We start from the raw sequence: 25845 nt of genomic DNA, 5'->3' as shown, positions 1-25845 counted from the left end.
TTAAAACTACAGACTTGTGGATGTAATGAGTTTTTCCTTTCCAGAGAAAATTAAATAACATCTTGTCAACAGATTTAGAGAAAGAGTTATCTATGTGTAACGATTGAGCAGCATAAGTTAAAGAGAAATGCCTTCCGCTTTGGTGATCAGAACTCTGCCTTTTAGAGAAAGATCTCTTTGTGTCCACCGGTTGAAAACCTGAGTTTTTTCAATGAGGGGAAGAAAGTTTAACTTCCCTCTGGCTTCTCTATCTTTAGTGATATGAAAGCAGAGATAAGCGATGCTTAATTTGATAGAACTGTTTCCATTATTGTACAAAGTTTGGACAGATTTACAAAAGAACTGACCAAAATCAAACTTTTTTAGGGCTTCCATTATAAAAGCATGCTCCAGGGAGTCAAAGGCCTTATAGAAGTCCAAGAAAAGGACGAAGCTATCATCATGAACTAACTCAGAATAATCTAATAAATCTAATATCAATCTAACATTATTTGAAATATGTCTATTACGCATAAACCCAGACTGACTTTCATCAATAATAGAGTCAAGCACTGATTTCAGCCTCTTAGCAAGTATCGTCGCAAAGATCTTATAATCATTGTTCAGTAAAGAAATAGGTCGCCAGTTGTCCAGTAGGAGGCAGTCTTTCTTTGGTTTAGGAATGAGAGCAATTAATCCTTGAGTTAATGTAGGAGGTAAGGAGCCTTTGAAAACACTCTCAGCAAAAACTTCCTTTAAAAATGGAGCTAAGCGCTGAGAAAATTGCTTGTAAAATTCTGCAGTAAAGCCATCCGTTCCAGGTGATTTGTTTATTTTTAGCTGGTTAATAGCATTAGTTATTTCCTTCAGTGAAATAGAGGCATCACAAAAATCGGAGTCAGCTTCAGAAATCTGATTAATATAAGGGATAGAATTAAAAAAGGTAGAAGCTTCCTGAGAGCAATATCTTGAGCTGTAAAGATCACTATAAAACTTGGCGCAATACTGAGAAATTTTCTTTGGGTCATCAATGATTGTTCCAATTCTTAATTGCTGAATGGAGTTAATTTTAGATTGCTGCTTTTCGAGGCTAAAGAAATATGCAGAGTTCTGCTTGCCCTCTTCGAGCCACTTGCGGCAAGATCTAACAAAGGCACCTTGCGCTACTCGTTTATATATCTCATCTAACTTGAGCTGCTGATTGGTAAGCTCCAACTGTTCTGACTCAGTGAGTGCATCTAATGACTTAGAAGTTAGGAATGCAATTTTAAGTATAGTGTTGTTTTCCTCTAATCTCCTTTTTTTTAGCTAAATCACTACTATATTTTCTAAGGAATTTCGCAATTTCGTACTTCAATAACTCTCAATTAGTGCTAGAGATTTTTATTTTGAGCTTTGTCCCAATATAGTCGAATGAAACTCTCAATCTTAGAGGTCACTTCCTTGTGTTTAAGGACTGTACTGTTTAATTTCCAATAAGAGGTTTTAGGAGGACCAGGAGAAAGAGAAGGAATGATAATTTGAATAGTCTTATGATCAGATAGGGGTGCTGGTAAAATATTTGTAATCACGTTTTTCAAATCCTTGGATATAAGCCAGAGATCAACGCGAGACTGCTTTGATAAAATTTTGTTGCTCCATGTATATGACTTCTATAGCGAGTATCTCTCCATGTATCAGTTAAATCAAAGCTTTGTATGAACGTCTTCACATACAAATTAGAGGAGTCTTCATTCCTTGAAGGCAGCCTATCCAGGCGATTACTTAACACAGAATTAAAATCCCCGCCTAAAACCATAGAAGCTTTCGGGTATTTAGATAACCAGTAAAGGAGACGGTCTTCCAAATTATCAAAAAAAAAAAAAAAAAACAATGTTCTCTGCTTGCGAATTGAAGCCATAAGCATTAACTATAATATAACTTACACGGGCAACCTCTAGGACTAGCAATATGTAACGACCGGTTTTGTCACGTTCAGAATTTAAAACTTTTCCACTAAAGCGGTTTTTCAAAATACAAACACCGGCTGAATGCTCTGACCCATGAGACAGCCACAGGTCGCACCCCCCCCCCCCCCCCCCCCCCCCCCCACTGTGATATCCAGAAGTTGGTGTCCTGTTCAATTGAATGTGTTTCCTGTACAAAACAAAAGTCAGTATTAAGTTGTTTGCAGTATAAGAATATAGCTTTTCGTTTTAGATGGTTTCTCAAACCTCTTGTGTTTAAAGAGATACTAGACAAAGACATAAGGAAAATAAACAAAGTACACCAACAAGACCAGAAAAACTAGCACGTATGCGAAAATAGATAAAGTTCTCAGCAAAGCACCAACATGGGTCTGAGAACAGCAAACCTTATAAAAGATTGTGAACATGTGCTACCAAATTCAAACAGGCTGTAAACATTACAAAAATGTCGCTTAGCTAGGAAAGTCTATTCAGCGTCTCAGGGAGGAAGAATTTCCTTTCCGCCCACATTGGCGCGACCGCCTACATAGAAAGCCAGCTTGCCATCTTTCCGCGCCTGGTCAACAAGGGGCCACAGCTTCTTCCTTTTCTCTCTGTCCTCTTCTGACAAGTCCTCCGCCAGTTTCAAGCTCTTGCTCTTCAGGAAGGTGGAGTTTTTGGCAGAGCGCCACACAGCATCACGGTAGTACCTGGAGATAAAACGTATGACGACTCCTCTTGGTTGATTAGCACCGGGCTTCCTAGGGCCAAGGCGGTGAATGACATCGATGGCATCCGGAAGCTTGGTTTTGGCCTCAGGAAGCAGACCCTGGCATATGTGAATAATCCTCTCGTCGTAGATCCTGCTGATCCTTCTCTTCTAAGCCATGGAGCTTGAGATTCCAGCATCGGGAGTAAGCCTCGAGCTGAGACACGCTGCTCTGTCTTATCAAAATTAACTTGGCAATCTTTAAACAGAGTTTAGCAGCGGTCAACTCTCCCTTTTACTTCAACACAAACAGCATTAAAGGATTCTTTAACATCTGCAATTTGCTTGGTGTTTTCTGTGACTGCCAGCTTCACCTCTGCAATCACTGCGGAGTTGTCACTCATCAACTTTTCCAATGCATCTGACCTGTTGTTTATCAGCTGTGTGAGGGAGGAAAGCTGGAAGAGGATTGCATCCGTTGTCGAGTCTTCCACTCGTCTCCATTTAGGTGCAAGTGAGTTGACCGGGGTGACAGGGGGAGGCGGAAAACTATCTTCCAGTAACGAGACCTTCGGTGGATCCGCATCTGACTCGAGATAGTCGTGCATATTGTCAATTAGCATGTTGCTGGTCTCCGGCAGCTCAGCGGGAGCTAGCATAGCAGCCTTGTTGGTAGAGCACGTGCTGATCAGCACCTTTTTTACACCGCTCTTCCTCTTCTCCTGGGGTTTCATCTTACCAGCAGACGTAGCCATAGTACAGCCAAACAGACGCGACAGATAACTAAAGGCGAAAGTTCAGTTTGTTCACACTCTAACTATATAGAAAACAGTTCGGTTTGCGGAGCTCAGCGAAGCACGTCCACTCAGAGCGCCATCTTGGTCGACCCCCCCAATGCGCGCCGATCACTGGTGATCTTTTTTTTTTATTTTATTTGCACAAAATATAATGTACAACAATTATGGCAATCTCTACAAAGAATCAGTTTTACCAACATGAGATAGTACCAGAACAGGCTGAATTCCAACATATAGAAGAAGGATAATGAACAGGAAGTACTAACAACAACAAAAAAATAAACAAAATAAAAACAAACCCCAAACAGAACAAATAAGCAAACAAATGAACAAAAAGACAGATAATTAATTAAAGAAAAGCATAAAAAAATTTATACCTTAGGGGCTTTCTAACAGATTTAGTTCAACAATCATATGATTCAAAACCAGAGCTTGTTTTTTGTCCATAAATTTAACAGATGAGAAAAGGAGGCAGAGTTCTTTGTGAAAAGTAAAAAAAGACGGCTTTGTTTTCAGAAAACGACATTTGTGAATGAAGAATTTGCCCATAATAATTATTACATTTAAAACATTTTCAAGCTTCTTTTCTTTTCTTAGAGAACCAAACATAATATCATTTTTAGAAAATTCAAGTAAGTTTGGGATCTTAGGGAAGAGCCAGTAGTGCACATCGTTCCACAGGGCTTTACAGAATATACAGTCATAAAATAAATGTTCTGTTGATTCAATATCCCCATTACAAAAAGAGCAACAATTATCATCAATAGCGAAGCGGCGTCTGAGAAATTCTTTGGAAGGGTAAACACCAGAGAGGATTTTGTAGTGGACCTCCTTAGCTTTGGGAGGAATGGGAAGTTTTAAGTAATTTTTTCTGATCTCTTTCTTTTGATCACCGGAGAACAGATGTGAGATGGAATTTGGATTGGATATATAAGGGAAAAAAAACATTAGTAAATAATTCCCTAATTTGGGAGTTTTTTAGACTGTTAGCTGTTATGTTATGCCCATTTACCAACAGTTCAGGGAGATCAGGGGATCTATAGTCAGGGTTTTGAAAAAGATTATATGCTGTACATAGAATGTTTTGAGGGATAGCCTTAGTAATTTTTTGAAATTCTTTGTTATTTATTTGCAGATCATAATTGGCAGTAAAATCTTCTAATAAAATTTTACCTCTATCATTTAACAAGTGCATCACTGACCAGATGCCCTTATCGTACCATTTTTTTTATAAAGATTGATTTGTTTCCTGCTGTTATGTAATGACAGTTCCATAGGGGAGTGTTGTGTGAGCTATAGTTATGTTTGTATATTAATTTCCAGTATAATAAAACTTGCTGGTGAAAGGAAGAGAGCTTTATGGGGAGTTTTTTTATGTCAAAGTCACATCTAAGTAAGAGATTAAAACCGCCTAGATCCGAGAATATTTTGCTTGGAATGTGAAACCAAAGGCTATTTTGACTTCTTAAAAATGACCTAAGCCAATTTATTTTTATGGTACCGTTTAAGCTGTCAAATTCAATAGCTTGCAAACCTCCATCTTCACACCGTTTGACTAAATTACCTTGCCTAGTGTAGTGGGTTTTGTGTTTCCATATAAAATCAAAGTTTAGCTGGTTGATAGCTTTGATTGCTGATTTAGGCACTCCTATCGCATATGCAGGGTATACTAGCCTGGAGATACTTTCCATTTTGGTAAGAAAAATTCTACCTAGAATCGATAAGTCTCTCTGAGCCCAGTTATTTAAATGAGTTCTACAGGTTTGAATTTTCTCCCAAATATTAAGGTTATCTAAATCATTGTTATTCTTGGTTATATACACACCCAAATATTTGACATTGGATTTAACAGGAATATTAAAAGTGTTAGAAATAGTACAATCATTTAAGGGTAAGATCTCACATTTGTTTAAATTCAGCTTTAACCCTGAAGCTTTCGAGAAAGTTTCAATAATCTGCAGGATTTTCGATCACTGGTGATCTAATCTGCGCAGAACTGGCTCTTCTCGAACACGGCCTGTGATTGGATCAGAGTCTGGATAGGCGGGACTAAAACACCGGAAGTCTTTCCTGAACGACAGGTGTGAAAACCAATAAAATTCCCACCAACGCTTTGGTTACGTGGAGACCGGAAATTCGTCCTGCCTCCTCAGGTCGACTTCCTGCTTAAGCTTGTTTTGGAGTTAGGATGGCCGAGGATCTCGCGCTGTCTGTCCGGGTTTCTGAGATCCGGGACCCGGCGGTTCTGTTTGAGCGGTACAACATCGAGGAGATCCGTCGAGTCGAACGCAGAGTCCGCGGGGAAATCGAGCAGAAGAAGGAGGAGCTGAGGCAGATGGTCGGGGAACGGTACCGGGACCTGATCGACGCCGCCGACACCATCGGAGAGATGCGACAGTGTTCGGAGAGCGTGGTGCGGTCCATCCAGGACATGCAGCGGTTCTGTCACACGCTGAAGCAGGGCAGGACCAGCGGGGGCGGTTCCAGACAGGAGGTGAGCCGAACCGAACCCAAACCCAGAACCACTCCTGTCAGTGGTACAGGACCCGCTCTCAGTCTGAGTCTGTGTGTCCTGTAGAACCGGAACCAGGTGCAGGAGAAGTTCTACACTATGGCATCTCAGATCAAGCTGCTGCTGGAGATCCCAGAGCGCATCTGGAGCTCCATGGAGGCGTGCCAGTACCTCCAGGCGACCCAGCTCTACCTGCTGTGCTGCCACCTGCACGCTCAGCTGCAGCTGGACTCCTCCTCGGGGGGACGCTACACCCCCATCCTCACCCGCTTCCCAATCCTGGTCCGGCAGGTCGCCACCACCGGACAGTTCAGGTACCAGATGTTTCCTCTGACAGGGTCCAGAGCTGGGTTGTGTTTAGGAGCAGTTGTGTGGTCTACCTGCAGGTCAGCCATCCTGTTGGACAGCAGGTCCCTGCTGCGGTGCCGGGCCGTGTCAGACCAAGCCATCGCTGAGGCTCTGGTGTCCACCATGCTGCTGGAGGACAGCTCGCCTCGCCAGGCCCTAGCAGAGTTCCTGCTGGCCCGCAAAGCCTCCATCCATCAGCTGCTAAACCAACCACAGCACGGTCTGCATCCGAGCACACCATGGCCCAACGTGAGCCACCAGAGGTTTGTTTGGATCACAGATGTGTTTAATGTTATCCAGGTGCGGGGATCAAGGCCCAGGTGTGCAACCTGGTGGAGCTGCTGGTCACCACTCTGTTCCAGGCCTACGCTGTCTTCTATCTGCCCCCAGAGGGAGTCTCCAGGTCATCTGAGGGGGTTCTGAGCTGTGGGATGCTCTTCTCCATCCTGGAGGACATCACCTGTGGCCCCCCCACAGGTAAACAACACCGTTCACACACTGTAGGGTTCTGAAGTTGTGATCAGGTTTGTGTGTGATGAGCGAACCCCCACACACACCTCTAGAGGTTTACCTCAGCATCAGTCCATCAGCTGATGGTCTTTCATCTGTCCTCTCCTTAGCCAAAGGCAAGAAGGTGCTGCAGGAGGAGACCAGTACCAGCACTTGGTTCCGATACCTGCCTCCATCCATCCTGGAGTTCCAGCCTACGCTTCGAACCCTGGCTCAGCCTATCCAAGGAGAGCAGCTCCGGGACACCCTGCAGCAGTGGATCAACACGTGAGTCCTGGGTCGCTGGACCTCAGACAACCACCAGGTCACGTTACCACCATCAGTAGTTATTTCCACCATCACTGGTTTCAGACTGGTTCCAGCTCGTTCTCCTGTATTCTTTCCAAACCTTTTCATGAAAATGATGACGATGGATTCATTTTCAGCTGGTCAGACTTGGCTAAGCTGCTGGAAGTCCTCCAGTGTGACTGAGTCCACATCCCTCATCAGCCTAAGCCCCTCCCCTTTCTTTACCACCTGGGACCTCTGCCAGGTACAGACACAGGTTCATGAGTCGGTCACCTGAACAAAAACTCGACTGTCTTTTAAACAACGGTGATCCAACTTTGCTGACAGGGCTGGTTTCCAGGGTTGAGCGATGGGCTGAGGCGTTACGGTTGCTTTTTACAGGAGACCATTTGTTTGATAATTGACTTATTTATTTGCCCGTGAGTTAGTTTGTTTTTGACATGGTACACGTCACGCACAGAGAACATCGTGGAGGAGACTATCAAGAACAGATCTCCATCAGTATTGTATTGTTCGTGTTACTGGAGCACTCTGATCAGCTTGACGAGTGGAAAAATTCAACAAATCGCCCAACCCTACTGGTCTCTGTCCATCTAACCCCCCCCCATCTTAGGTCGGGTCACAGGGCAGCAGCCTAAGCAGGGAGGCCCAGACATCCGTCTCCCCAGCTCCTCCGGGTGAATCCCAAGGTGTTCCCTGGCCAGCCGAGACACATAGTCTCTCCAACGTGTCCTGAGTCTACCTTTAGGCCTCCTCCTGGTTGGATGATGTGGTCCTGTTGGCTTCATCAGAACGTGATCTTCAGCTTTCGCTGGAGCGGTTTGCAGCCGAGTGTGAAGCAGCTGGGATGAGAATCAGCTCCTCTAAATCTGAGACCATGGTCTTGTTTCGGAAAAGGGTAGAATGCCTTCTCCGGGTCAGGGATGAGGTCCTGCCCCAAGTGGAGGAGTTTAAGTATCTCGGGGTCTTGTTCATGAGTGAGGGAAAACTGGAGCGTGAGATCGATAGGCGGATTGGTGCTGCATCTGCAGTGATGCGGGCGTTGTACCGGTCTGTCGTGGTGAAGAGAGAGCTGAGTCAGAAGGCGAAGCTCTCGATTTACCGGTCGATCTACGTTCCTACCCTCACCTATGGTCACGAGCTTTGGGTAGTGACCGAAAGAACGAGATCGCGGGTGACATGAGTTTTCTCTGCAGAGTGGCTGGACTCTCCCTCAGAGATAGGGTGAGAAGCTTGGTCATCTGGGAGGGGCTTGGAGTAGACCCGCTGCTCCTCCACATCGAGAGGAGCCAGTTGAGGTGGCTCGGGCATCTGGTCAGGATGCCTCCTGGATGCCTCCCTGGTGAGGTTTTCCGGGCACGTCCAACCGGGAGGAGACCTAAAGGTAGACCCAGGACACGGTGGAGGGACTATGTCTCTCACCTGGCCAGCGAACGCCTTGGGATTCCCCCGGAGGAGCTGGCCTAGAACGGACTTTTCTAGCATCAGCTACAGGTACCCCCACAGGGCCCCCCCGAGGGATGTGGTCGAACGCATTCTCCTAATCCACAAGACTCATGGAGACAAACTCTCACGCACCCTCCAGGACCCTCCTAAGGGGATAGAGCTGGTCCAGGTTCCACGACCACGATGAAAGCCACATTGTTCCTCCTGAATCATTTACAGCTGATCTGGGTTACGTCTGTCTGCACCTGTGATGTCAGAAGTCTTCAGGTCACCTGATGACCCACAAGTCCACGTGTGTCTTCTCAGTGTCCTGCTGTTGCATTTGACAGGCGACGGTGGAAGGTTTAAGGCCCGCTGCCCCGCGTTGGTCAGGGAGCCCCAGGGCAACTGTGGCTACGATGTAGCTCATCACCACCACCGTGTGAATGACTGTTTGTGTTGTAAAGTGCCTTGGGGGGGTTTGGGGTCTGGTAAATCGCCTTCGGCCATGAAAGAAAACCCCAATCTGGAGTCTGATATGTCTGATGGACGGGGAGGTAACCAGCTTCTTCTCGTCTCCTATCCAGGTGTAAGGAGGACATCTGTCAGGGGGTTGGTACCCTTCTGGTCTATGTCTGCAGCCTTAAGGGACTAGCAGCCATCAGGGATGCCGTGTGGGACCTCCTGTCCACAGAGTCCATCAGTCAGCACTGGAGCAGCGTGTGTCAGCAGCTCCTGGGGCGCCCCCTGGCGGTCTGGGAGGACTTCCTGCAGCAGCTCTTCCTTCAGCGCCTGCAGGTTGGTGATCTTCCAGCTTTAGACTATTGCATTTATTTAGAGTTTGAATTTATCACTAACCTGTTAACATGTCGGACTTTTTCTGTTTCTGTCGAAGGCGATCACCAAAGATGAAACTGAAGCCATCGCTGTAAGCTCGGTCCAGCTCCTGACTTCAGCTCTGAAGGATCTGGAGGACCAGAACATCTCATTATCTACAGGAACCAATCCTGGTTCTGGCCAAGGGGTCCAGTATGAGTTTGACGTTGCCTCCTTCCTGTGGTGTGAGTCTGCGGGGGACTTGCAGAGTGATGCAGCTTGGGTCAGCGTTGCCCAGCGGAACCAGCAGCAGCAGAGAAGTGGCCTGGCCATGAAGACCCAGGCACTCACGCCTTGTGTTCAGAACTTTTGTTCTTCTTTGGATGCAAAGCTCAAGTCCCGGCTCGATGATCTTCAGCACTACCTTCCCACTCTGGATACAGGTAGGTCCGGTTCAACGTCGCACAATCCTTAACAACAGCTCTAACTCACCCTGTCACTGAACATTCAAGGACTCACCATCTTGACTCAAAACGGGGAAGACTGTTGTTGGTTTAGCAGAGAACGTCTCCGGAGGCGGTGGTAGAGTTGTGCCCCACTGAGATTGTGTTGCTAGAACTAGCTGGACCAATCGGTGTTGTCTCTGTAATTCTGTCCCTCCAGGGCGTGAGTCCAACCCAGTGTCCATCTCTTCCTCCGGACCTTCGGATGTCTCTGCTTCCTCATTTAACCGCTTCACAGACTCTTCGGCGGTGGAGGAGGCCCTGCGTGGTGGCTGCGTGTCCTGCATCCATCACATTCTGAAGTCCATCCGCTCTGAGCTAGCCGTCGCCATTCCAGGCGCCACGCCCGCCCGCCTAAGCTCCGCCCTTTTTGTGGCTCGGCTGTGCCAGTCTTTGGGGGAACTCTGCCCTAACCTCAAGCATTGCATCCTGGGAAGACACAGCAGGGCTGACGCTACAGGAAGTAGGACTCCCAGGCAGGGCAATAAGCTGGGCAAATCCAAGATGGCTGCCGAGGTCAGCCCTGCACAGGCCGAGTGGAAAGAGCTGAAGCAGGAGCTTCTCAGCTGCAGCATGGAGGCATACCGCATCTGGAGCTCCGCCCTCACCAAAGTATGAGCCTATCAGAGGTGACGATGCATGTGTTGGTTTCCTTCTGGTTCTTACATGACCTGGTTAAGACCTGATCAGGTCCCGACACCTGAAACCTGAACCCGAAGGAAGATTCATGCCTGTAGCAGTAAAACCAGGAGCCTCATGCGTCAATCGTACTTACACACAGATGTGTGCGTAGGAACTAAATGACACATCGTGTGGTATTCATCGTTTTGTACCGGTGTGAGGAAATGTTCCTAAACAAGAAAACTTCAGACCATGTGGGAACAGCAGCTAGTGGTAGAACGGGGAACCGCAACAGTGAAGGTCCCAGTCATCCACACAACATGTTCCTCCGTGATTCTGCCCGAGATGCGTTAGATAAAAGAACGTTTCTATATTATCGTTTCGGTTAGTCAGAGCTCCTCTCTGGAGGAAACGCGTCTCCGTGAGCGCGCTGACAGGAGATCCGCCTGGAGCTCTGCTGGGATTCGGATCCTTTGTGGAGCGACAGATAAACCGCACAAATCCGGCTCCAGTCCGTGCTCCACCCCTGCTCCCCATCATACACACGTTGTCACGGTAACCAGACTGAATGACAGCTAGGAGGCTGCACTCGGACTTTTCCAAATAAAGCAAACTCCATGCAGAAGGACTCCTTAAATGTAAAATGTAAATGACAACCCGTTACTCTTCGGTTCATCATTAAAGTTTTTATTCCTGACAGGAACCTCTGCTCTGTCTCCACCGCGTTTATAACCTCTGCTGCTTGTTTGGTTCTTTTGCACTTCGGCAGAAAATGTCTCTATCTCACACGTTTTCTTTTTCCGGGTAGAAAGCAGGGAATCCCCTCACGAGCTGAGGACGCAGCGTGACCAAATATGGTTAACTGAGGGCGTTCCTGTATGGAAATGAGAACGGACACGAGCTCCTGGGTACACACAGGTGGGATCCATCATCAGACGAGTGTGGAGGAACGTGCGTACGAGAGGCCACCGCGTGTTTCGTAAATCAGGATCTTGATCGTTCATTCGAACATTATAAACTCTGTTCATAGGAAGGAATTTAGGAACATTTCTACGAACGTTAGATGAATGAGGCCCCAGGTGTGTTGGTCCAGGTGTGGTTAACTCTGGTCCTGGAGAGCCACTATCCAGCATGTTTTAGTTGTTTCCCTGCTCCAGCACAGTTGATTCAGCTGTTCAGCTGCTCATCAAGTCACCTGCTGATTTAAATGAGGTGTATTGGAGCAGGGGAAACCACCAGAACCTGCTGGATAGTGGCCCCCCTGCACCAGGATCTCCCATCCCTGAGTTGGTCTGTTGCTTTGTACCTGAGGGACCCGGGCCTTCCGAAGCCACCTGGAGGCTCCTGAGCTTCTTCTGAATGCTGCTAAAGGAAACTGGATGGTTACATTCATGGGACCGGAGGCTTCCTGCCGTTCTTTTCCTGCAGCAGCAGCATATCTGGACCAGTACTTTGCTTTGTTGATGGTCTCTGAAGCAGCGGGAGCTTCATTCAGCGAGCTTGCCAGTTCATTGGTTTCTCTCAGGCTAGCGACGCTAGCTCGGTTAGCCTCTGTCCCATAGCGAGTCGGATCCACCAGATGATGTCTGAGGTGCTTTAGGAGGAGGACACGCTTTGGTCTGTAAAACGGCTGACTTGGTGACTTTTTAACCCTGAGTCGTGTCTGACAGGGGCTACTGGGCGCCTTCGGTGCTGCGCTGCATGCAGAAGCTGCTGGTGCAATTCTGACTGCTGCCACTAACTGGGAGGACCTGGAGATCCAGGAAGAGACGGAGTCGGGAGGCAGTGTCACCTCTAAAATCCGTCTTCCGGTCCAGGTGAGCTGCTTTCTCAGACAGCGATGTGACTCTGTGGTTCTGTTCGCTCAGGAGAATTCTTTCCTTCTGCAGCCATCTTGGTTCGTGCAGTCTCTGCTCTTCCAGCTTTGTGTGGAGGTCAATAGGGTGGGGGGTCACGCCCTTCCTCAGCCCACCTTACAGGAGCTGCTGCAAGCCTGTCTTAGTCAAAGTCTGGACCAGTACCAGAGCTTGTCAGCGCTGGATTTTACCAAGGTAAACGCACCTTTGTCCTCCAAACATTAGAAAGTCCAGGTGTACGGCAGCAAAGAGCGTTCCATGACAGGAATTTTTGTCGTGCTCTTTGATCAGGACGGGGTCTTCCCCATGACCCAGAACCGAGCCCTGCAGCTGCTGTTCGACCTGCGCTACCTCAGCGCCACCCTGGGCAGCCAGCTGGAGGACGGGAAGAGCTCTCGTCCGAACCAGGAGCCCAGGTAGGACTCGCCGCAGTCGCGTCACATGCGGCTGGTAGGCCTGCTTCACACCGAGCGCGGGACGGAGGCGGTCCAGTTTCCGTACAGCGTCCAGACTGACTCGTTCACGCCGACTGCAGCTTGTGTTCTGAACGTCTGCATATGTCTGCTCCCATAGGAGCTCCAGATGATTAGAAATCAGATACGTAAACCTGTAAAATAACCCCAACTATCGGACTCTGACCTGATTTCCCGTCATTAATAATAAAACTAAAGCCGGCAGAAAGAATGAGACACGGGTTTTATTTTGAAATATACCGGATGCACCTTGCTGAAGTGTGTCTCACTTCCTGTCTGGCTCGTGTCATTTCTTTAACTTTATGATCCGCATGCAGCGTCTGGGAAAAAACCGAGTCCATGTGGAAACTTTCCCGAGCTCGGCATCTCTATCCGTACCACAGCCGGTGTGAATGCTCTGAATGGACTCGAGGGTTTTTGATCAACGCGTAAGCCGTACGCAAACCGGGCCGCCTCCGTTGTGAATGAGTCTTCGGAGCGTAGCCGGTGAAGAGGAGGTCGGGGTTCTCCTGACTTGGTGGCGCGTCAAACGTAAACGGCTTTCCTGTCATTTGTGAAAGAGGCAAAACAAGTCGAGGCTTGAAGGACAAGCCCTTTACCAAATCTGTCTAATGGAGCTGCTGCGGTGTGGGATTAAAGTCATTTCGCGCTGGGATGCATGGAGTCTGCATCCTGTTCCTAGTCAGGTGCAGGTCCGAGTTCCCGTTTCTGCTGTTGGAGTGCCTCAGTGTCAGAAGAGCAGGGGCACGTCTGCAGCTGCTAATCGGAGAACACCACTTTATTCTTCTCTGGTGTCTCTTCTAGATTCCACAAAGTCTGTGATTGGTTGGAAGGTTTCATCGACCCGTTTGACTTGGATGTGTTCACTCCTCCGCTCAACGCCAACCTGAGCCGCCTGACCCAGAGAACCTCGGTACTTTACCTGATGCTGCTCATGTGGTAGGAGGCGATTCTGCGTGTTCTGAGCCGGTGGGTCTGGTGTGGGTTTCAGGTGCTGCTGGGCCTGCTGACGGGATCCGAGAAGCAGTTTTCTCCTCGGAGCAGCGTGGCAAACTCCCAGGAGCCGTACAACATCCTGCCTCTGGCCAGCAGCCAGATCAGGTCAGAGGTCCACTCACGTGTGTGTGTGTGTGTGTGTGTGTGTGTGTGTGTGTGTGTGTGTGTGTGTGTGTGTGTGTTAAAGGGTTGCTGGTTTAAAACTGCATCTGGACCACATCTGCAGAACCTGTGTTGTGATCCAGACCTTTGGGTCAGAACTCTGAATGTTTAAAGTCTTTCATGACGGTTTTGTGGTCTGCAGGTTCGGGTTGTTGCCCCTCAGCATGTCCAACAGTCGAAGGTCCAAGTCCTCGTCCATAGGAGTGGACGCTTCTCAGAACACGGTGAGGACCATCCAGACTCTGGTTCTGATCCGGTTCTAGCTTGTTCTGACATGTATTCTGTGGTCTTATTCAGTCTTCTTTGTTATTTGGTTTCCCAGCATTTCTGAGCCTCCCAGGCAAGTGTGTGTGTGTGTGTGTGTGTGTGTGTGTGTGTGTGTGTGTGGTGTGTGGTGTGTGGTGTGTGGTGTGTGGTGTGTGGTGTGTGTGTGTGTGTTTTCCTGTCTCAGAAACAACTGAGTTCAGCCACAGCAGAAGTGACTCTGATCACTGGTCACTAAGTATGTTTTATGATGTCAACAGTGTGTGTGTGTGTTCAGGTGTGTGTGTGTGTCTGTGTGTGGGAGAACGTTTAGCCCATTTGTCTGTGAAGGTTCTCAGTCATCCAGGTCATTGTAGTCTAAAGGTTGGTTTATGCTTGACGCGTCCGCGAGGTCCGCACGGCTCCGCGCAGAAAAGTTGCGTCATTTTAACAACCACGCCCCTCCACCGCGTCTCCGCACGGCCCAAGATTTCCGCAACGCGCACCTCGGAAAATTTCTAACCACGCGGACGGACGGACGCGGAAAAACATGGCGGACCGGCAAGAACTAGTATGGCAGAGGTTCATAAATACAGACATTTGTATGATTCAGCTCTCAGAGATCACCGTGATCAACATGTTAATAATTCTTGGAGAGAAATAACTCGCACTGTCGGAAAAGACGAGGACGCTGTTAAAAATGCTGGAATGCCATGTTGTAAACAGTCATTTCTACTTCTACTATGGTGTAGTGTTGGATGCATGCCGTAGAGCTCCATGCTGCCCCCTACAGTTTGGGAGAATATTGGCTCACCGCAGAGACGAGCCGCATGAACCATAAACGCTGCAAGTTGTGAAGCACGTTCCATCCGCGAGCCGCATCACCGCGCGTAAAGTGAATGCGTCAAGCATAAACCAAGCTTTAGGAGCTTGAAAGAAAAGCATCTGGACTTCTCTGAGTTGCTTGAAGACGTTTCACCTCTCATCCGAGAGGCTTCTTCAGTTCTAAGGTCAAATGGTGGAGAGTCCCAGATTTAAACCCAGTGGGAGTTTCCCCCCGAAGAGGAAACAAAAGACCCCCTGATGATCTTCTACATAAACACATGAGCCAAGGTGTGAGGGTGGGTGTGGGTCCAATTCAGCCAGAGTTTCGGGTGAGCTCATTGTGAAGCCTGGCCCCACCCTATCATGTGAATTCCTGAGGTCAGATAGCCCAGGATATGCGTGGGCGTTGAGGCATCTGGGAAGGGATCTCAAAACTGGATTATAGATGGCAGACAGTTGGTGTCGTAAACCACCGCCTTTTTAGCGTTTAGCCCATTTACACTTTGATCAGCCTGTCCTGGGCCAGGTGAGTCGGCCCATCCCTGCACAGACAGGTTGTGTTTACACACCTTCTCAGGAACGTGGGCAGGTCCACTAAAGTGACACGGAGAAGTCCTTGTTGTTCTTCCTAAGCACCACGTGAGCATGGCCGTGAGCGGTGTTGGTTCCGGAGACTCTGACATGAAGCACGCAGCTTCCTACTGTCTCACTGAGCAGCGCTGCTGCCGTGGACTCCTCCCACAGCAGTCGGTCCTCTTGCTCCCGCGGCTGCAGCGGCGGGTCCGAGCTCATCACGCATGCAGGAAGCCGCCAGTCAGATGTTCACACAAGTATGTAGGCGTGAACTTCCGCCAGCCAATCAGTCCGTAGGTGGGTGTGTTGGGTCGGCTCCGCACAGACGCCAGCTGTAAACACGATGATTCTAGCAGGGCCAGACCCAGCTGACCCGAGTGTAATAAACGAACGGATCATAAATAGTAAAACCTGCAGAAGTTGGTTCTGATGATCATCCTCACTGTTCTGATCGGACTGGACGGAACCAGCGGTCATCTTCTGATGGGTTTGGGTTAGGGTGTGGTCGTGTGACTCATATTTTAGGCGCAGCGGACCTCTCATGGGCCAGAACCGGGGAGGAGGTCCCAGAAACCCGCACTTATTGCAGAACCAACCAGTTCTGGCCAGGAAACAATTCTGGAGTTTTTTTGGATCTTGCTCTTGTCTGAACGTGTTAGCTGTTTTACCTGTGATGACCCCTCTCCTCCTGATGATGACATCACTCTTGTTGCTAGGTTACATCTAGGTCTGAGTTCTGCTGCTAGGGCCCATCTCGGCGCTCCGGCGTCCGGCAGGATTCACTAACCTTTCAGCCTCTGACCAGGGCTGGGGAGTCCTGCTCCTCAATGAATGCTGCCAGCATGTTTTAGTTGTTTCTCTGCTGTTGAACCACCTGTTCAGCCTGGTGATCACCTGCTGATTAAACCAGGTGTGTTGAAGCGGGGAAACAGCTAAAACCTGCTGGATACGTTCCTCCTGGACCAGGATTCCCCACCCCTGCAGAGGCCAGGCTGGACCTGAATCCGGGATCTAACTGGACCCTGTTTCTGCTCCCTCTAACAGGTCCCGCAGGTCTCTGCAGCAGGAAGCGATCCTGGTTTCCGACCCGGCAGCCTCTTCAGACAGCTTGCTGATCAGAATGAGGACACGACCTCAGCGTCTCTGTTCAAACTCAGCTGGCTCTCTGGCATGGCCAAATAACCGAGTGCAGACGCAGCACTGTGTACAGTAAAAGTTTAGTTTGTCTGAGGAGAGCTTCTCGTGTGGTTCTGTTCCTTCACTCCAAAAGTCGGGCCACAGTGCCAGCCTAACCTAACAGATGTGTTAAAGAACCTGCTTCAGCTGCAGAAAGAACAGGCGAGTCAGAAGAAGCCGGCCCCTATCCGCCTTTTCCTAGCCCCCCATGAGCCCTTGTGGCGGTCGTTTACATGGTGACCATAGACTGATGATGTCATCTATTTGTGCAAATCCCCTTCTTATGGTCTTTATGTGTGAACACAGCTTAGACACCGTTACTATCCCTGTCTACTGCAGAAGAGAGAGGTGGAGGGAGGTTCAAAACTAGCCTAAGCTAACACGCATTAGCATTTTAGCTACTTTCTGAATTCAGTCGCCTTCGACGGCGAGGCAAGGAACAATCTTAAAAGCGCCGAGGCTCATCAGTGCCTACATGTAGAGCCGAGTCGGAGCCTTAAACCCCTCATCACCAAGCCTGGGTGTTAGCTTCTACATCAGGTCAGATACTCCAGGTATAACGACAGGTTTTTCAAAACGTTTGACCGTGTTTAATGTTAAATGCCGAGCTCTGTTTTAATCATTTGTCTGCTTGTTAAAATCCTAATTAAGTTAAATTATTTTAGGGTCTGAAGTCTTCATATGTATTTGAGTTCCTTTTATTTCCGGTTGATAAGGGAAGTCCTGGCCCTCAACACTGATGTTCAGCAAAAATGGAATGCAGCCATACTCTCTCTCTCTCTGTCCGAGGTGCATGTTCCAAGCATCGCTCTTGTAGCCACAAACGTAAATTAGTCTTGGTGTTAGATCAGCCGCCAGCAGCTCAGCGTGTTCCTGAGTCACTCGAGTACACTCGGGCCAAATGTTTAAAAATCCTCTTGAAATGTTCTAGATAACCGTTGCTAACAACCACCTCACCGTGCAACCCATTGGCTATGCGCTACTCCTGGTATCTCATCCAATGATGCTCACATCATCGTTTCTACGTGAGCCGGTCCAGGTGGATACAGCCCAGAGAACACCAGTGTTTGTGGCTCCGCCCACCTTGGCTCACGACAGGATAGGCTGTTGGTTTAGCGTCCAGGAAATGGCACAGAACGTCTTGGCTAGTTTAAGCTAACTCTTAGCATCAGCTGCTCCACCACACGGCAGAACTCCCCTTACGAAAAAGAAGTATACTTTAAGTATTTAATTTCAAGTATACTTAAGTGTACAGAAGTTTATTTGCATACTTGTTCTTAAAGTTTACTTAGAAGTATACTCCTTGGGACTAAATTGGGCCGCTAAAAGTATACTTGAAGTATACTACAAGTATACTTCAAAGTAATAATTTAAGTTTATTTGTAGTGTACTTCTGATATAATTGAGTAAACTTTTCTCTTTGAAAGTATACTTAAAGTAACCTCACAAGTGTACTTGGAGTGTACTTCAGATATAATTGAGTATACTTTTCTCCTTGAAAGTATACTTATAAGTTTACTTGTAGTGTACTTCTGATATAAATGAGTATACTTTTCTCCTTGGAAGTATACTTAAAAGTAACAATATAAGTTTACTTGTAGTGTACTCCTGATATAGTTGAGTATACTTTTCTCCTTGAAAGTATACTTATAAGTTTACTTGTAGTGTACTTCTGATATAAATGAGTATACTTTTCTCCTTGGAAGTATACTTAAAAGTAACAATATAAGTTTACTTTTAGTGTACTCCTGATATAGTTGAGTATACTTTTCTCCTTGAAAGTATACTTATAAGTTTACTTGTAGTGTACTTCTGATATAATTGAGTATACTTTTCTCCTTGGAAGTATACTTAAAAGTAACAATATAAGTTTACTTGTAGTGTACTCCTGATATAGTTGAGTATACTTTTCTCATTGAAAGTATACTTAAAAGTAACAGTATAAGTTTACTTCTAATAAAATTGAGTAAACTTTTGCCCTTGAAAGTATACTTAAAAATAAACTTTAAGTAACATTATAAGTTTACTTGTAGTGTACTTCTGAAATAATTGAGTATACTTTTCTCTTTGAATGTATACTTAAAATTATACTTAAAGTAATAATGTATGTTTACTTGTAGTGTACTTCTTATATAATTGAGTATACTTACAGTTTTGAAAGTACAGTTTACAGTAAACTTGACGTAATATTCTTTTAGTACATTTAAGTATCTCTATTTTTTCTATAAACACATACTGCAAGTAACATTTAACATCTGCTATTTGCTTACTACCAATACATTTACTTTCCACTATTTACTTTATGCAGAGAAAAAAAGTAAATAAAATAGCTAAGTCATTTTGTTTAAATTTATTAAACAGAGAGAATTAGAACAGAACAAAAACAGACCTGTTTACCAGGATTAATCAAAGATGAGAACGCAAACTGTTCTGAACATGACGCGTTAATTCTGTCCATTTTGAAAGACTTTTTAAAAATGCCTTTAAAAATCAGTCCATTTTATGGATCCACTTGCTTGGTTGTTGATGCCTTTTTGAAGTTTTCGTTGTTGCATTTCTTTCGTGTTATTTTTCTTACATCTTGAACGCGCAGAGGGAAACTTCAACTGAGCATGCCCTGTGAACACACAAAGCAAAAAAATGAACACTTGAACTGTTAGGTGAACTCTGACACCACAAAATCTTTACAGTTCGTACACTGTAAACCCGAATAAGTAGGCAGAACTCAAAAAATGTAAGGCAATCAGTTGCCTCATATTTTCTGAGTTTATAAACTCAGATATTTGAGTATATCAGACCATAAATAAACTTAAATATTTGGAGTTTATATTAAATATATTTTCAAATTATGATCAAATTAAAGTTACTGATTAAGCCAACTCAAACAGAAAATAAAACAAAATTTGAAAGAAACAATTACAAACGCACACTTTTGAAAACTGGACAACAGCAGTGTGTAGTCTTTCTTTGAGTAGGTGGTTTAAAGCAACATCAGGATATACATCGATTCAACATTAACAAAATATGAATTACACTAACCACTATCAAGTAAGTCAGTGAGTACTTTATGCCATTTGGCATAAAACTAGTTGAGTATTGAATCGGATTAGCCTATGGGCTAATCCGATTCAATTATTCACGCTAAACTAAAGCCACAAATGGAGTTGCCAGACTCAGAACGGCTGGACGAACAGAGAAAAGGTAAAACTCAACTGTTCCTCCCACTGTCTTCATGGGTGACCCCGAGAGGAAAGTTGACCATTGAGCAGGGTTGATGGTTTATCCCTTGAGGTCCACGTGACGGGGTGAGGAGTGAGCACCACCTCACCCCTGCCTCGTGGACCTCAAGGGATAAACCATCAACCCTGCTCAATGGTCAATTTTCCTCGCGGGGTCCTACCCATTAGGACAGTGGGAGGGTTAACTCAAGGAGAAGGGGAAAATGAACATATTTGCCCAAATGGTGGTGTGTTACTTTAACATCAACAATTAAAGAGCAGACAAATAGTAAATTACACTGTGGATGTGGACAATGCTCTAACAGAGTGAGCCATCTGAATCCACCACTCTTTAAGATTTTGAGTTACACATGTAACATCAGGTCATTTTTGACTCTGCAGCTTGGGTGATAGTTTAGACTCATCAAGACCAAGTAAGATTTTCTGCGTGAACTCAAATGTGTTGGTCAGTCCCTTCGGATAATCTAGATGTAAGGCATAGATGAGGCCGAACATTACCAGGAAGGCATCAGGAAGCCTGGAGAGGTTGACAATCACATCACCCTCGAGGATAACAGATTCTCACCGGGTCGTACGTAACCGGACTCTCGGCATCATCGGTGATGGTTGTCAGGAGGACAACTGCTGCATCCCTGAGGTCCGGCTCATTGGTATCATCCTTACAAAAATGAAAGGGAGATCATACACTAATCACATCTGAACTGAAACTCTGACTGTGGCCATTTTTATTTCAGTAGATTTTCATGTAAATAACAATAAATGCAGTCTGATAGACTCCTGTTTAGGGCTGGGCAACATGTCAAAGATTTATCGTTATCAAATTTCTTGTCTCTCATCCAGATAATTTTTCCCATGTCAATAAATTTGATAATAAAAAAATGAAAAGATGTGTAAGTTGGCCACATTTATGTCCCTTTAAGAAGCTGTAGCACCTTGAGTCATGTAAAATTTTAGTCATTGTAATACATGAGACAGCCCCATCTAGTGGACAAATATTGTTGCTACGCATTCCTGTAGTTATCGTCTACTTATCGTTATCGAGGTGAGATCTTCAATATATGGTGATATTGATTTTAGGCCATATCGCCCAGCCCTACTCCCGTTCATTCTGTTGCTTTGTGCTCTCATTTACGAATAAAGTGAGATGGCTTCCGTGTGTGCCAGTGTTATGCTAATGAAAGCTGCTTGAATTCTTTGCAGTGATTGTTGATTTTTCTCAGTGCCTTAAAGCCTGCCACACATGAGGGCCATCTGCTGAGCAAACGGTCTCGAATGACCGCTTGCTCAGCAGATACCTCGCCATGTGCGCCTGATTTTCACAGAGTTTTCCGCCTCACGAGACCCTGAGGTGAATATCTGACCAGTTAAGACATTTTCCGCCTCACAGGGGTAAAAACTCGCCGTGTGCGCATTACCGAGCTGCTGGTTGAGCTGAAATATTCTAGTGGCCAACCAAAGCACGTTCTCCGCTCATATGACCCAAAGATGGCAGCCCCCTGTCTGCATGTCAGAAAAGAAACAACACAGAGACAGAGCTGGAAACGGAGGAAATGCCTATCCTTTTTTTGTTGAAACGTCGCCGCCACCGGCGTTTCAAGGTTAGGAAAATATGGGTACAGTAGCTGGAAAGATGGACCAGGCAAGGAGTTTATGCCAATTTACTCCAAGAGATGCACCTGGAAGACCCAGAATCCTTCCGAAAGGGTAATGGAAACAGTGGGCCCATCGATCCACAAGGTACCATTTTGTTTATTTTTCAGACACGCAGACAGGGTAAGGGGCTGTATCTGAATACATCTTGGGGTCATGTGAGCGGAGAAAGTGCTTTGATTGGCCACTATTATATACTAATATTTCAGCTCAGCCAGCAGCTCAGTAGTGCACACACAGCGAGTTTTTACCCCTATGAGGCAGAAAATATCTAACTGGTCAGATATTCACCTCAGCGTCTCGTGAGGCGGAAAACTCAGTGAAAATCAGGCGCACATGGCGAGGTATCTGCTGAGCAAACAGTCATTTGAGGCCGTTTGCTCAGCTGATTGCTCTCGTGTATGGCAGGCTTAAACATCTTGCCAAAGGTTTGTAGTTGAAACAATGGCACTTTTTCCAAAATGTTCATGTTCGTTTTCCTTGTGTTGTCTTTATGCATAAATAAATAGAATGATTTGTTCAAATTTACAATACTGGGACTTACCACACATGTCCTCAAAAATCCAGAGGTTTCCTCACGTAGATAGACAGGAAGGGCATGGAGAACAGTGGTACGCCTTGTGTGGACATCATGTAATTCCTAAGAAGATTAAGAGTGTAAATACTGTCAAGTTTACTAATAAAACTCAATGCCAAACTGCTCTGACCAATTTTCCAAGACAGTGATATCTGCATCTAAATCCAATGATAAACTGCTGAATTCAAAAATTAATTTGAATTGTTTAGCATTACATTATACGGAGGGGTATTAGGGCCACTGAAGAAGAAAAAATTCTGAAAATAAATAAAATAAATAAAGTCAGAATTCTGACATTTATCTCAGTATTCAATTGTTTCCTTCAGTGGCCCTAATACTGCCTTATTGCCTAAGAGTATTAGAGTCACTGAAGAAAAAGAAAAGAATTGAGAAAAAAAAAGTCAGATAATTTCAAAATTCTGGGATTAAAGTCAGAATTCTGACTTTTTTCATGAACCTAAAACCAAACAAACAAAAAACTATTTAGGAATTGTTTTTGTTAAAAAAAAAAATCAAAACAAAACAAAAAAGCCCGAATTTTAAGATTTAAGTCAGAATTCTGATCCCCCCTCATAATCTTCCCCAATTTCCCCCTTTTTTTTGTTTTAGGTACCAGTCAGAACTCTGAGATTAAACTCAGATTTATGACTTATTTTCTCAGAATTCTATATTTTTTTTCCATCAGTGGCTCTAATACTCATAGCATAAAGGCATTACCTGTAAATTGTATATTCACCAGTTTTAAAAGACAAATCTGTATACATATATACATACATACATATATAGTCATGTTATTTAGGATGTGTCATCAAAAATGCAGATTGTGAGAATTACTCACCAGTGGTCTCACTTGTATGAACCTCTTGGGGGTCAACAGCAGCATGCCGGATTTCCTCTTCAGCCAAAAGAACCTCGACAAGCTGGATAAAATCTGTTGCAAGTTACACCTGACCACAACGGTTCCTTCAGAATAAAAGCTGAACCTCACGACCCCTTCAGAGTCTCGGAGACGCCAGTGATAACCTGTCGTGACCTGGAAGCATTCCAAGACTAGTTCAGTCGGCACCGCTGCTTTTCTACTGGCTTCGGTTCCAAGGAGGGTCTAAGAGGACCTCGACATTCTGGATCTAACAGAGGCTTCCCCTGGGGTACGCAGACCGACAGATGGTGTTTCATGTGTGTTATAAATCTCCTACTAAAGCTTAGAGCAAAACATTCACTCCCACTCAGAACTAAATGCTTCTCCGGATCCTCTGGTTCTGAATAACATTCCACACACACACCATCATCATTCATCACGTCTCACTCCACCTTACTCCCATCAGTACACAGAGTGCTAAAGGTAGTCTTGTTTAAATTGTGTAGAAATACATTTGTTAACTATTATAAACCTGACTCTCTCTCTTTCCTTGGAGTTAATACAAAGTGTAGCTTAATCCCTGCAATAAAAAGTTCTGATCTTCTGGTTAAAATAGTCATCAGTCCATCAGATTGATATTTCATATTTCTATGGAATCTCACATTTTATGGTTCATAAGCAAGATGTAAACAACCCATCCTGGACACTTCATGACCTGAGCCAGCACAAAAAACTTCTGATGGCACAAATTAAAGACTCGTCAAGTCAAACAAAAATAACTGAAGTGGTTCAAAACCAAATGCAACGGTTTAGCTCAACCTGGACGGCATCTTTGTTAGCTGATGCAGATGTTGCAGAAGTAGAAATTGAAATCATTAAACTTTGTCAAGGGCAATGTTTCAGAGATGAGCTCAAATCTTAAAAAGGGTGAAAGACTGAAAAAGGGCAGTCATATCATTAAACGTGATCCTGTTCTGCAAGATGGGATTTTAAGAGTTGAAGGAAGGTTGCAGCAGTCTGCATTACCTTCAGATGTTAAGCACCCTGTGATCCTTCCAAAAAATCACCATGTTTCAAGGGTTAGGGTTAGGGTCTAGTGTCTAAGTGTGTGATGTGTAAAAGACTGTCAGCTAAACCTGGAGAGCAACCAATGGCTAATTTGCCGCTGGATCGTTTGACACCTGACAAGCCTCCATTTACCAATGTGGGTATGGATTACTTTGGTCCGTTTGATGTAAAGTACGGACGAAGTACGGTCAAGCGATATGGTGTGTTGTTCACATCTTACAGTTAGAGCATTACACATAGAAGTCGCCCATTCAATTGAGACTGGTTCATGCATAAATGCATTTAGAAGATTTAGAAGGTCAAGTGTCTGTTATGAGATCAAATAATGGGACAAATCTGGTGGGAGCAGAAAGAGAGATGCGTGAAGCAATTAAAGGCTGGGATCAATCTAAAATCTCAGATGTGCTCCTTCAGAAAAACATAACCTGGATGTTCAACCCACCTGCAGGTTCACATTTTGGGGGCATGTGGGAGAGACGGATTTGTTCTGTGAGGAGAATTCTTCACCAGGTACTGACACAACAGCTTCTTGATGATGAGCGCCTTCAGACATTGTTTTGTGAAGTGGAAGCTGTTCTTAATGGCAGACCAATAACAAGAGTGTCAGATGATCAAAATGATGTGGAGGCACTCACACCAAACCATTTGCTTCTCCTTAAACGTCAGCCAGCATTACCTCCTGGGTTGTTTCAAAAGGAGGACTTGTACGCAAGGTGAATTTTTTTGGAAGCGTTGGACAAAAGAGTACTTGCCTCTTCTACAGGAGAGACGGAAGTGGACAGTAACGAGACAAAATCTCAAATCAGGAGATGTTGCTCTCATTGTTGATGAAACATCACCAAGAAAGTCTTGGCTGATGGGAAGAGTTGAACGAACAGTTCCGGATACACATGGACTTGTGCGTCGTGTGTTTGTTAAAACCAAAACTAGTGTCCTGGAGAGACCTGTGGACAAGTTATGTTTGTTGCTAGAAATGGATGTTTACTCAATGAATGTTGAAATATTTTGTTTTGTTTCATTGAAGGTGATTTTAATGATGTGTGTTTAGTTTACAAGGGATATTCAATGAACAGGCTGACTGAATAAGCAATGTTTCTGTTGCATGTGTGTTTGACTTGCGTAAATATGACATCTTTTTTTGTTTGTTTGTTTGTTTTTGATCTGGTAATTGTTATGTCACAGCAGTAACAATTAGGGGCCGGAATGTAAGCTTCATTTATAGTGAATTTGAGTTTGAGTTATTCTGTTAATCCTTTCTTTGGGCTTCCGTAGTTTCAGACAGGAAGTGATTTTTTGTTAAACTTGTAAAAAATATAAAGGAGCTACGGCAGAGCGACACAGATGTTTTACCGTTGCCGTTGCAAACTGTCTCCTCTCCTTTATTTAATGTCCAGAAGTAGTGTCAGATATTGATATGAAGACCAGAAAGGTAAAAGAAAAAATCGATCCTACAGAGACTATAAGCTCCAGCCGTCAGACTGACGGTGGGAGACAAAGACAAAAATAACTATATTTCTTTTTTGATAGACTATTTTATGGAAATTATAGCGTAAAAATAAAGAACAAACAAAAATATGAAAAGCCAGGACAACACAGAATCATTTAGGTCACTGTGATGTCCATGGAGAATAATTGGCTGGTGGTATAAAACAACATTCCGCCGCTTTTGGGGTTTTTGTCAAATGTAGGCAGGA

At 45.2% G+C, this 25845-nt stretch overlaps 1 protein-coding gene across 1 annotated transcript; it reads left to right on the top strand.

The window, feature by feature from the left end:
- The first annotated feature begins 5554 nt into the window (after positions 1 to 5554).
- On the top strand, positions 5555 to 16813 carry cog1 (component of oligomeric golgi complex 1). Its single transcript, XM_015976354.3, has 15 exons — positions 5555 to 5925; positions 6010 to 6257; positions 6330 to 6511; positions 6592 to 6768; positions 6912 to 7068; positions 9102 to 9312; positions 9410 to 9773; positions 9994 to 10445; positions 12125 to 12271; positions 12344 to 12505; positions 12602 to 12726; positions 13588 to 13696; positions 13775 to 13884; positions 14084 to 14165; positions 16627 to 16813. The coding sequence occupies exons 1-15, from the start codon at positions 5620 to 5622 to the stop codon at positions 16762 to 16764; spliced, it is 2970 nt and encodes a 989-aa protein (XP_015831840.3). The 5' UTR covers positions 5555 to 5619; the 3' UTR covers positions 16765 to 16813.
- Positions 16814 to 25845: the final 9032 nt, after the last annotated feature.

The sequence above is a fragment of the Nothobranchius furzeri genome, chromosome 18, assembly GCF_043380555.1.
Source record: "Nothobranchius furzeri strain GRZ-AD chromosome 18, NfurGRZ-RIMD1, whole genome shotgun sequence".
Classification (NCBI taxonomy): domain Eukaryota; kingdom Metazoa; phylum Chordata; class Actinopteri; order Cyprinodontiformes; family Nothobranchiidae; genus Nothobranchius; species Nothobranchius furzeri.
The sequence above is the reverse complement of the archived record's forward strand: the minus strand, read 5'-3'. Positions and strand labels throughout refer to the sequence as shown.

Coding starts and splice junctions, on each gene's coding strand:
- cog1 (XM_015976354.3), top strand. CDS start 5,620: ATGGCCGAGGATCTCGCGCTGTCTGTCCGGGTTTCTGAGATCCGGGAC. Junction 12,272..12,343: donor AAATCCGTCTTCCGGTCCAG/GTGAGCTGCTTT, acceptor TTCCTTCTGCAG/CCATCTTGGTTCGTGCAGTC. Junction 13,885..14,083: donor CTGGCCAGCAGCCAGATCAG/GTCAGAGGTCCA, acceptor TGTGGTCTGCAG/GTTCGGGTTGTTGCCCCTCA.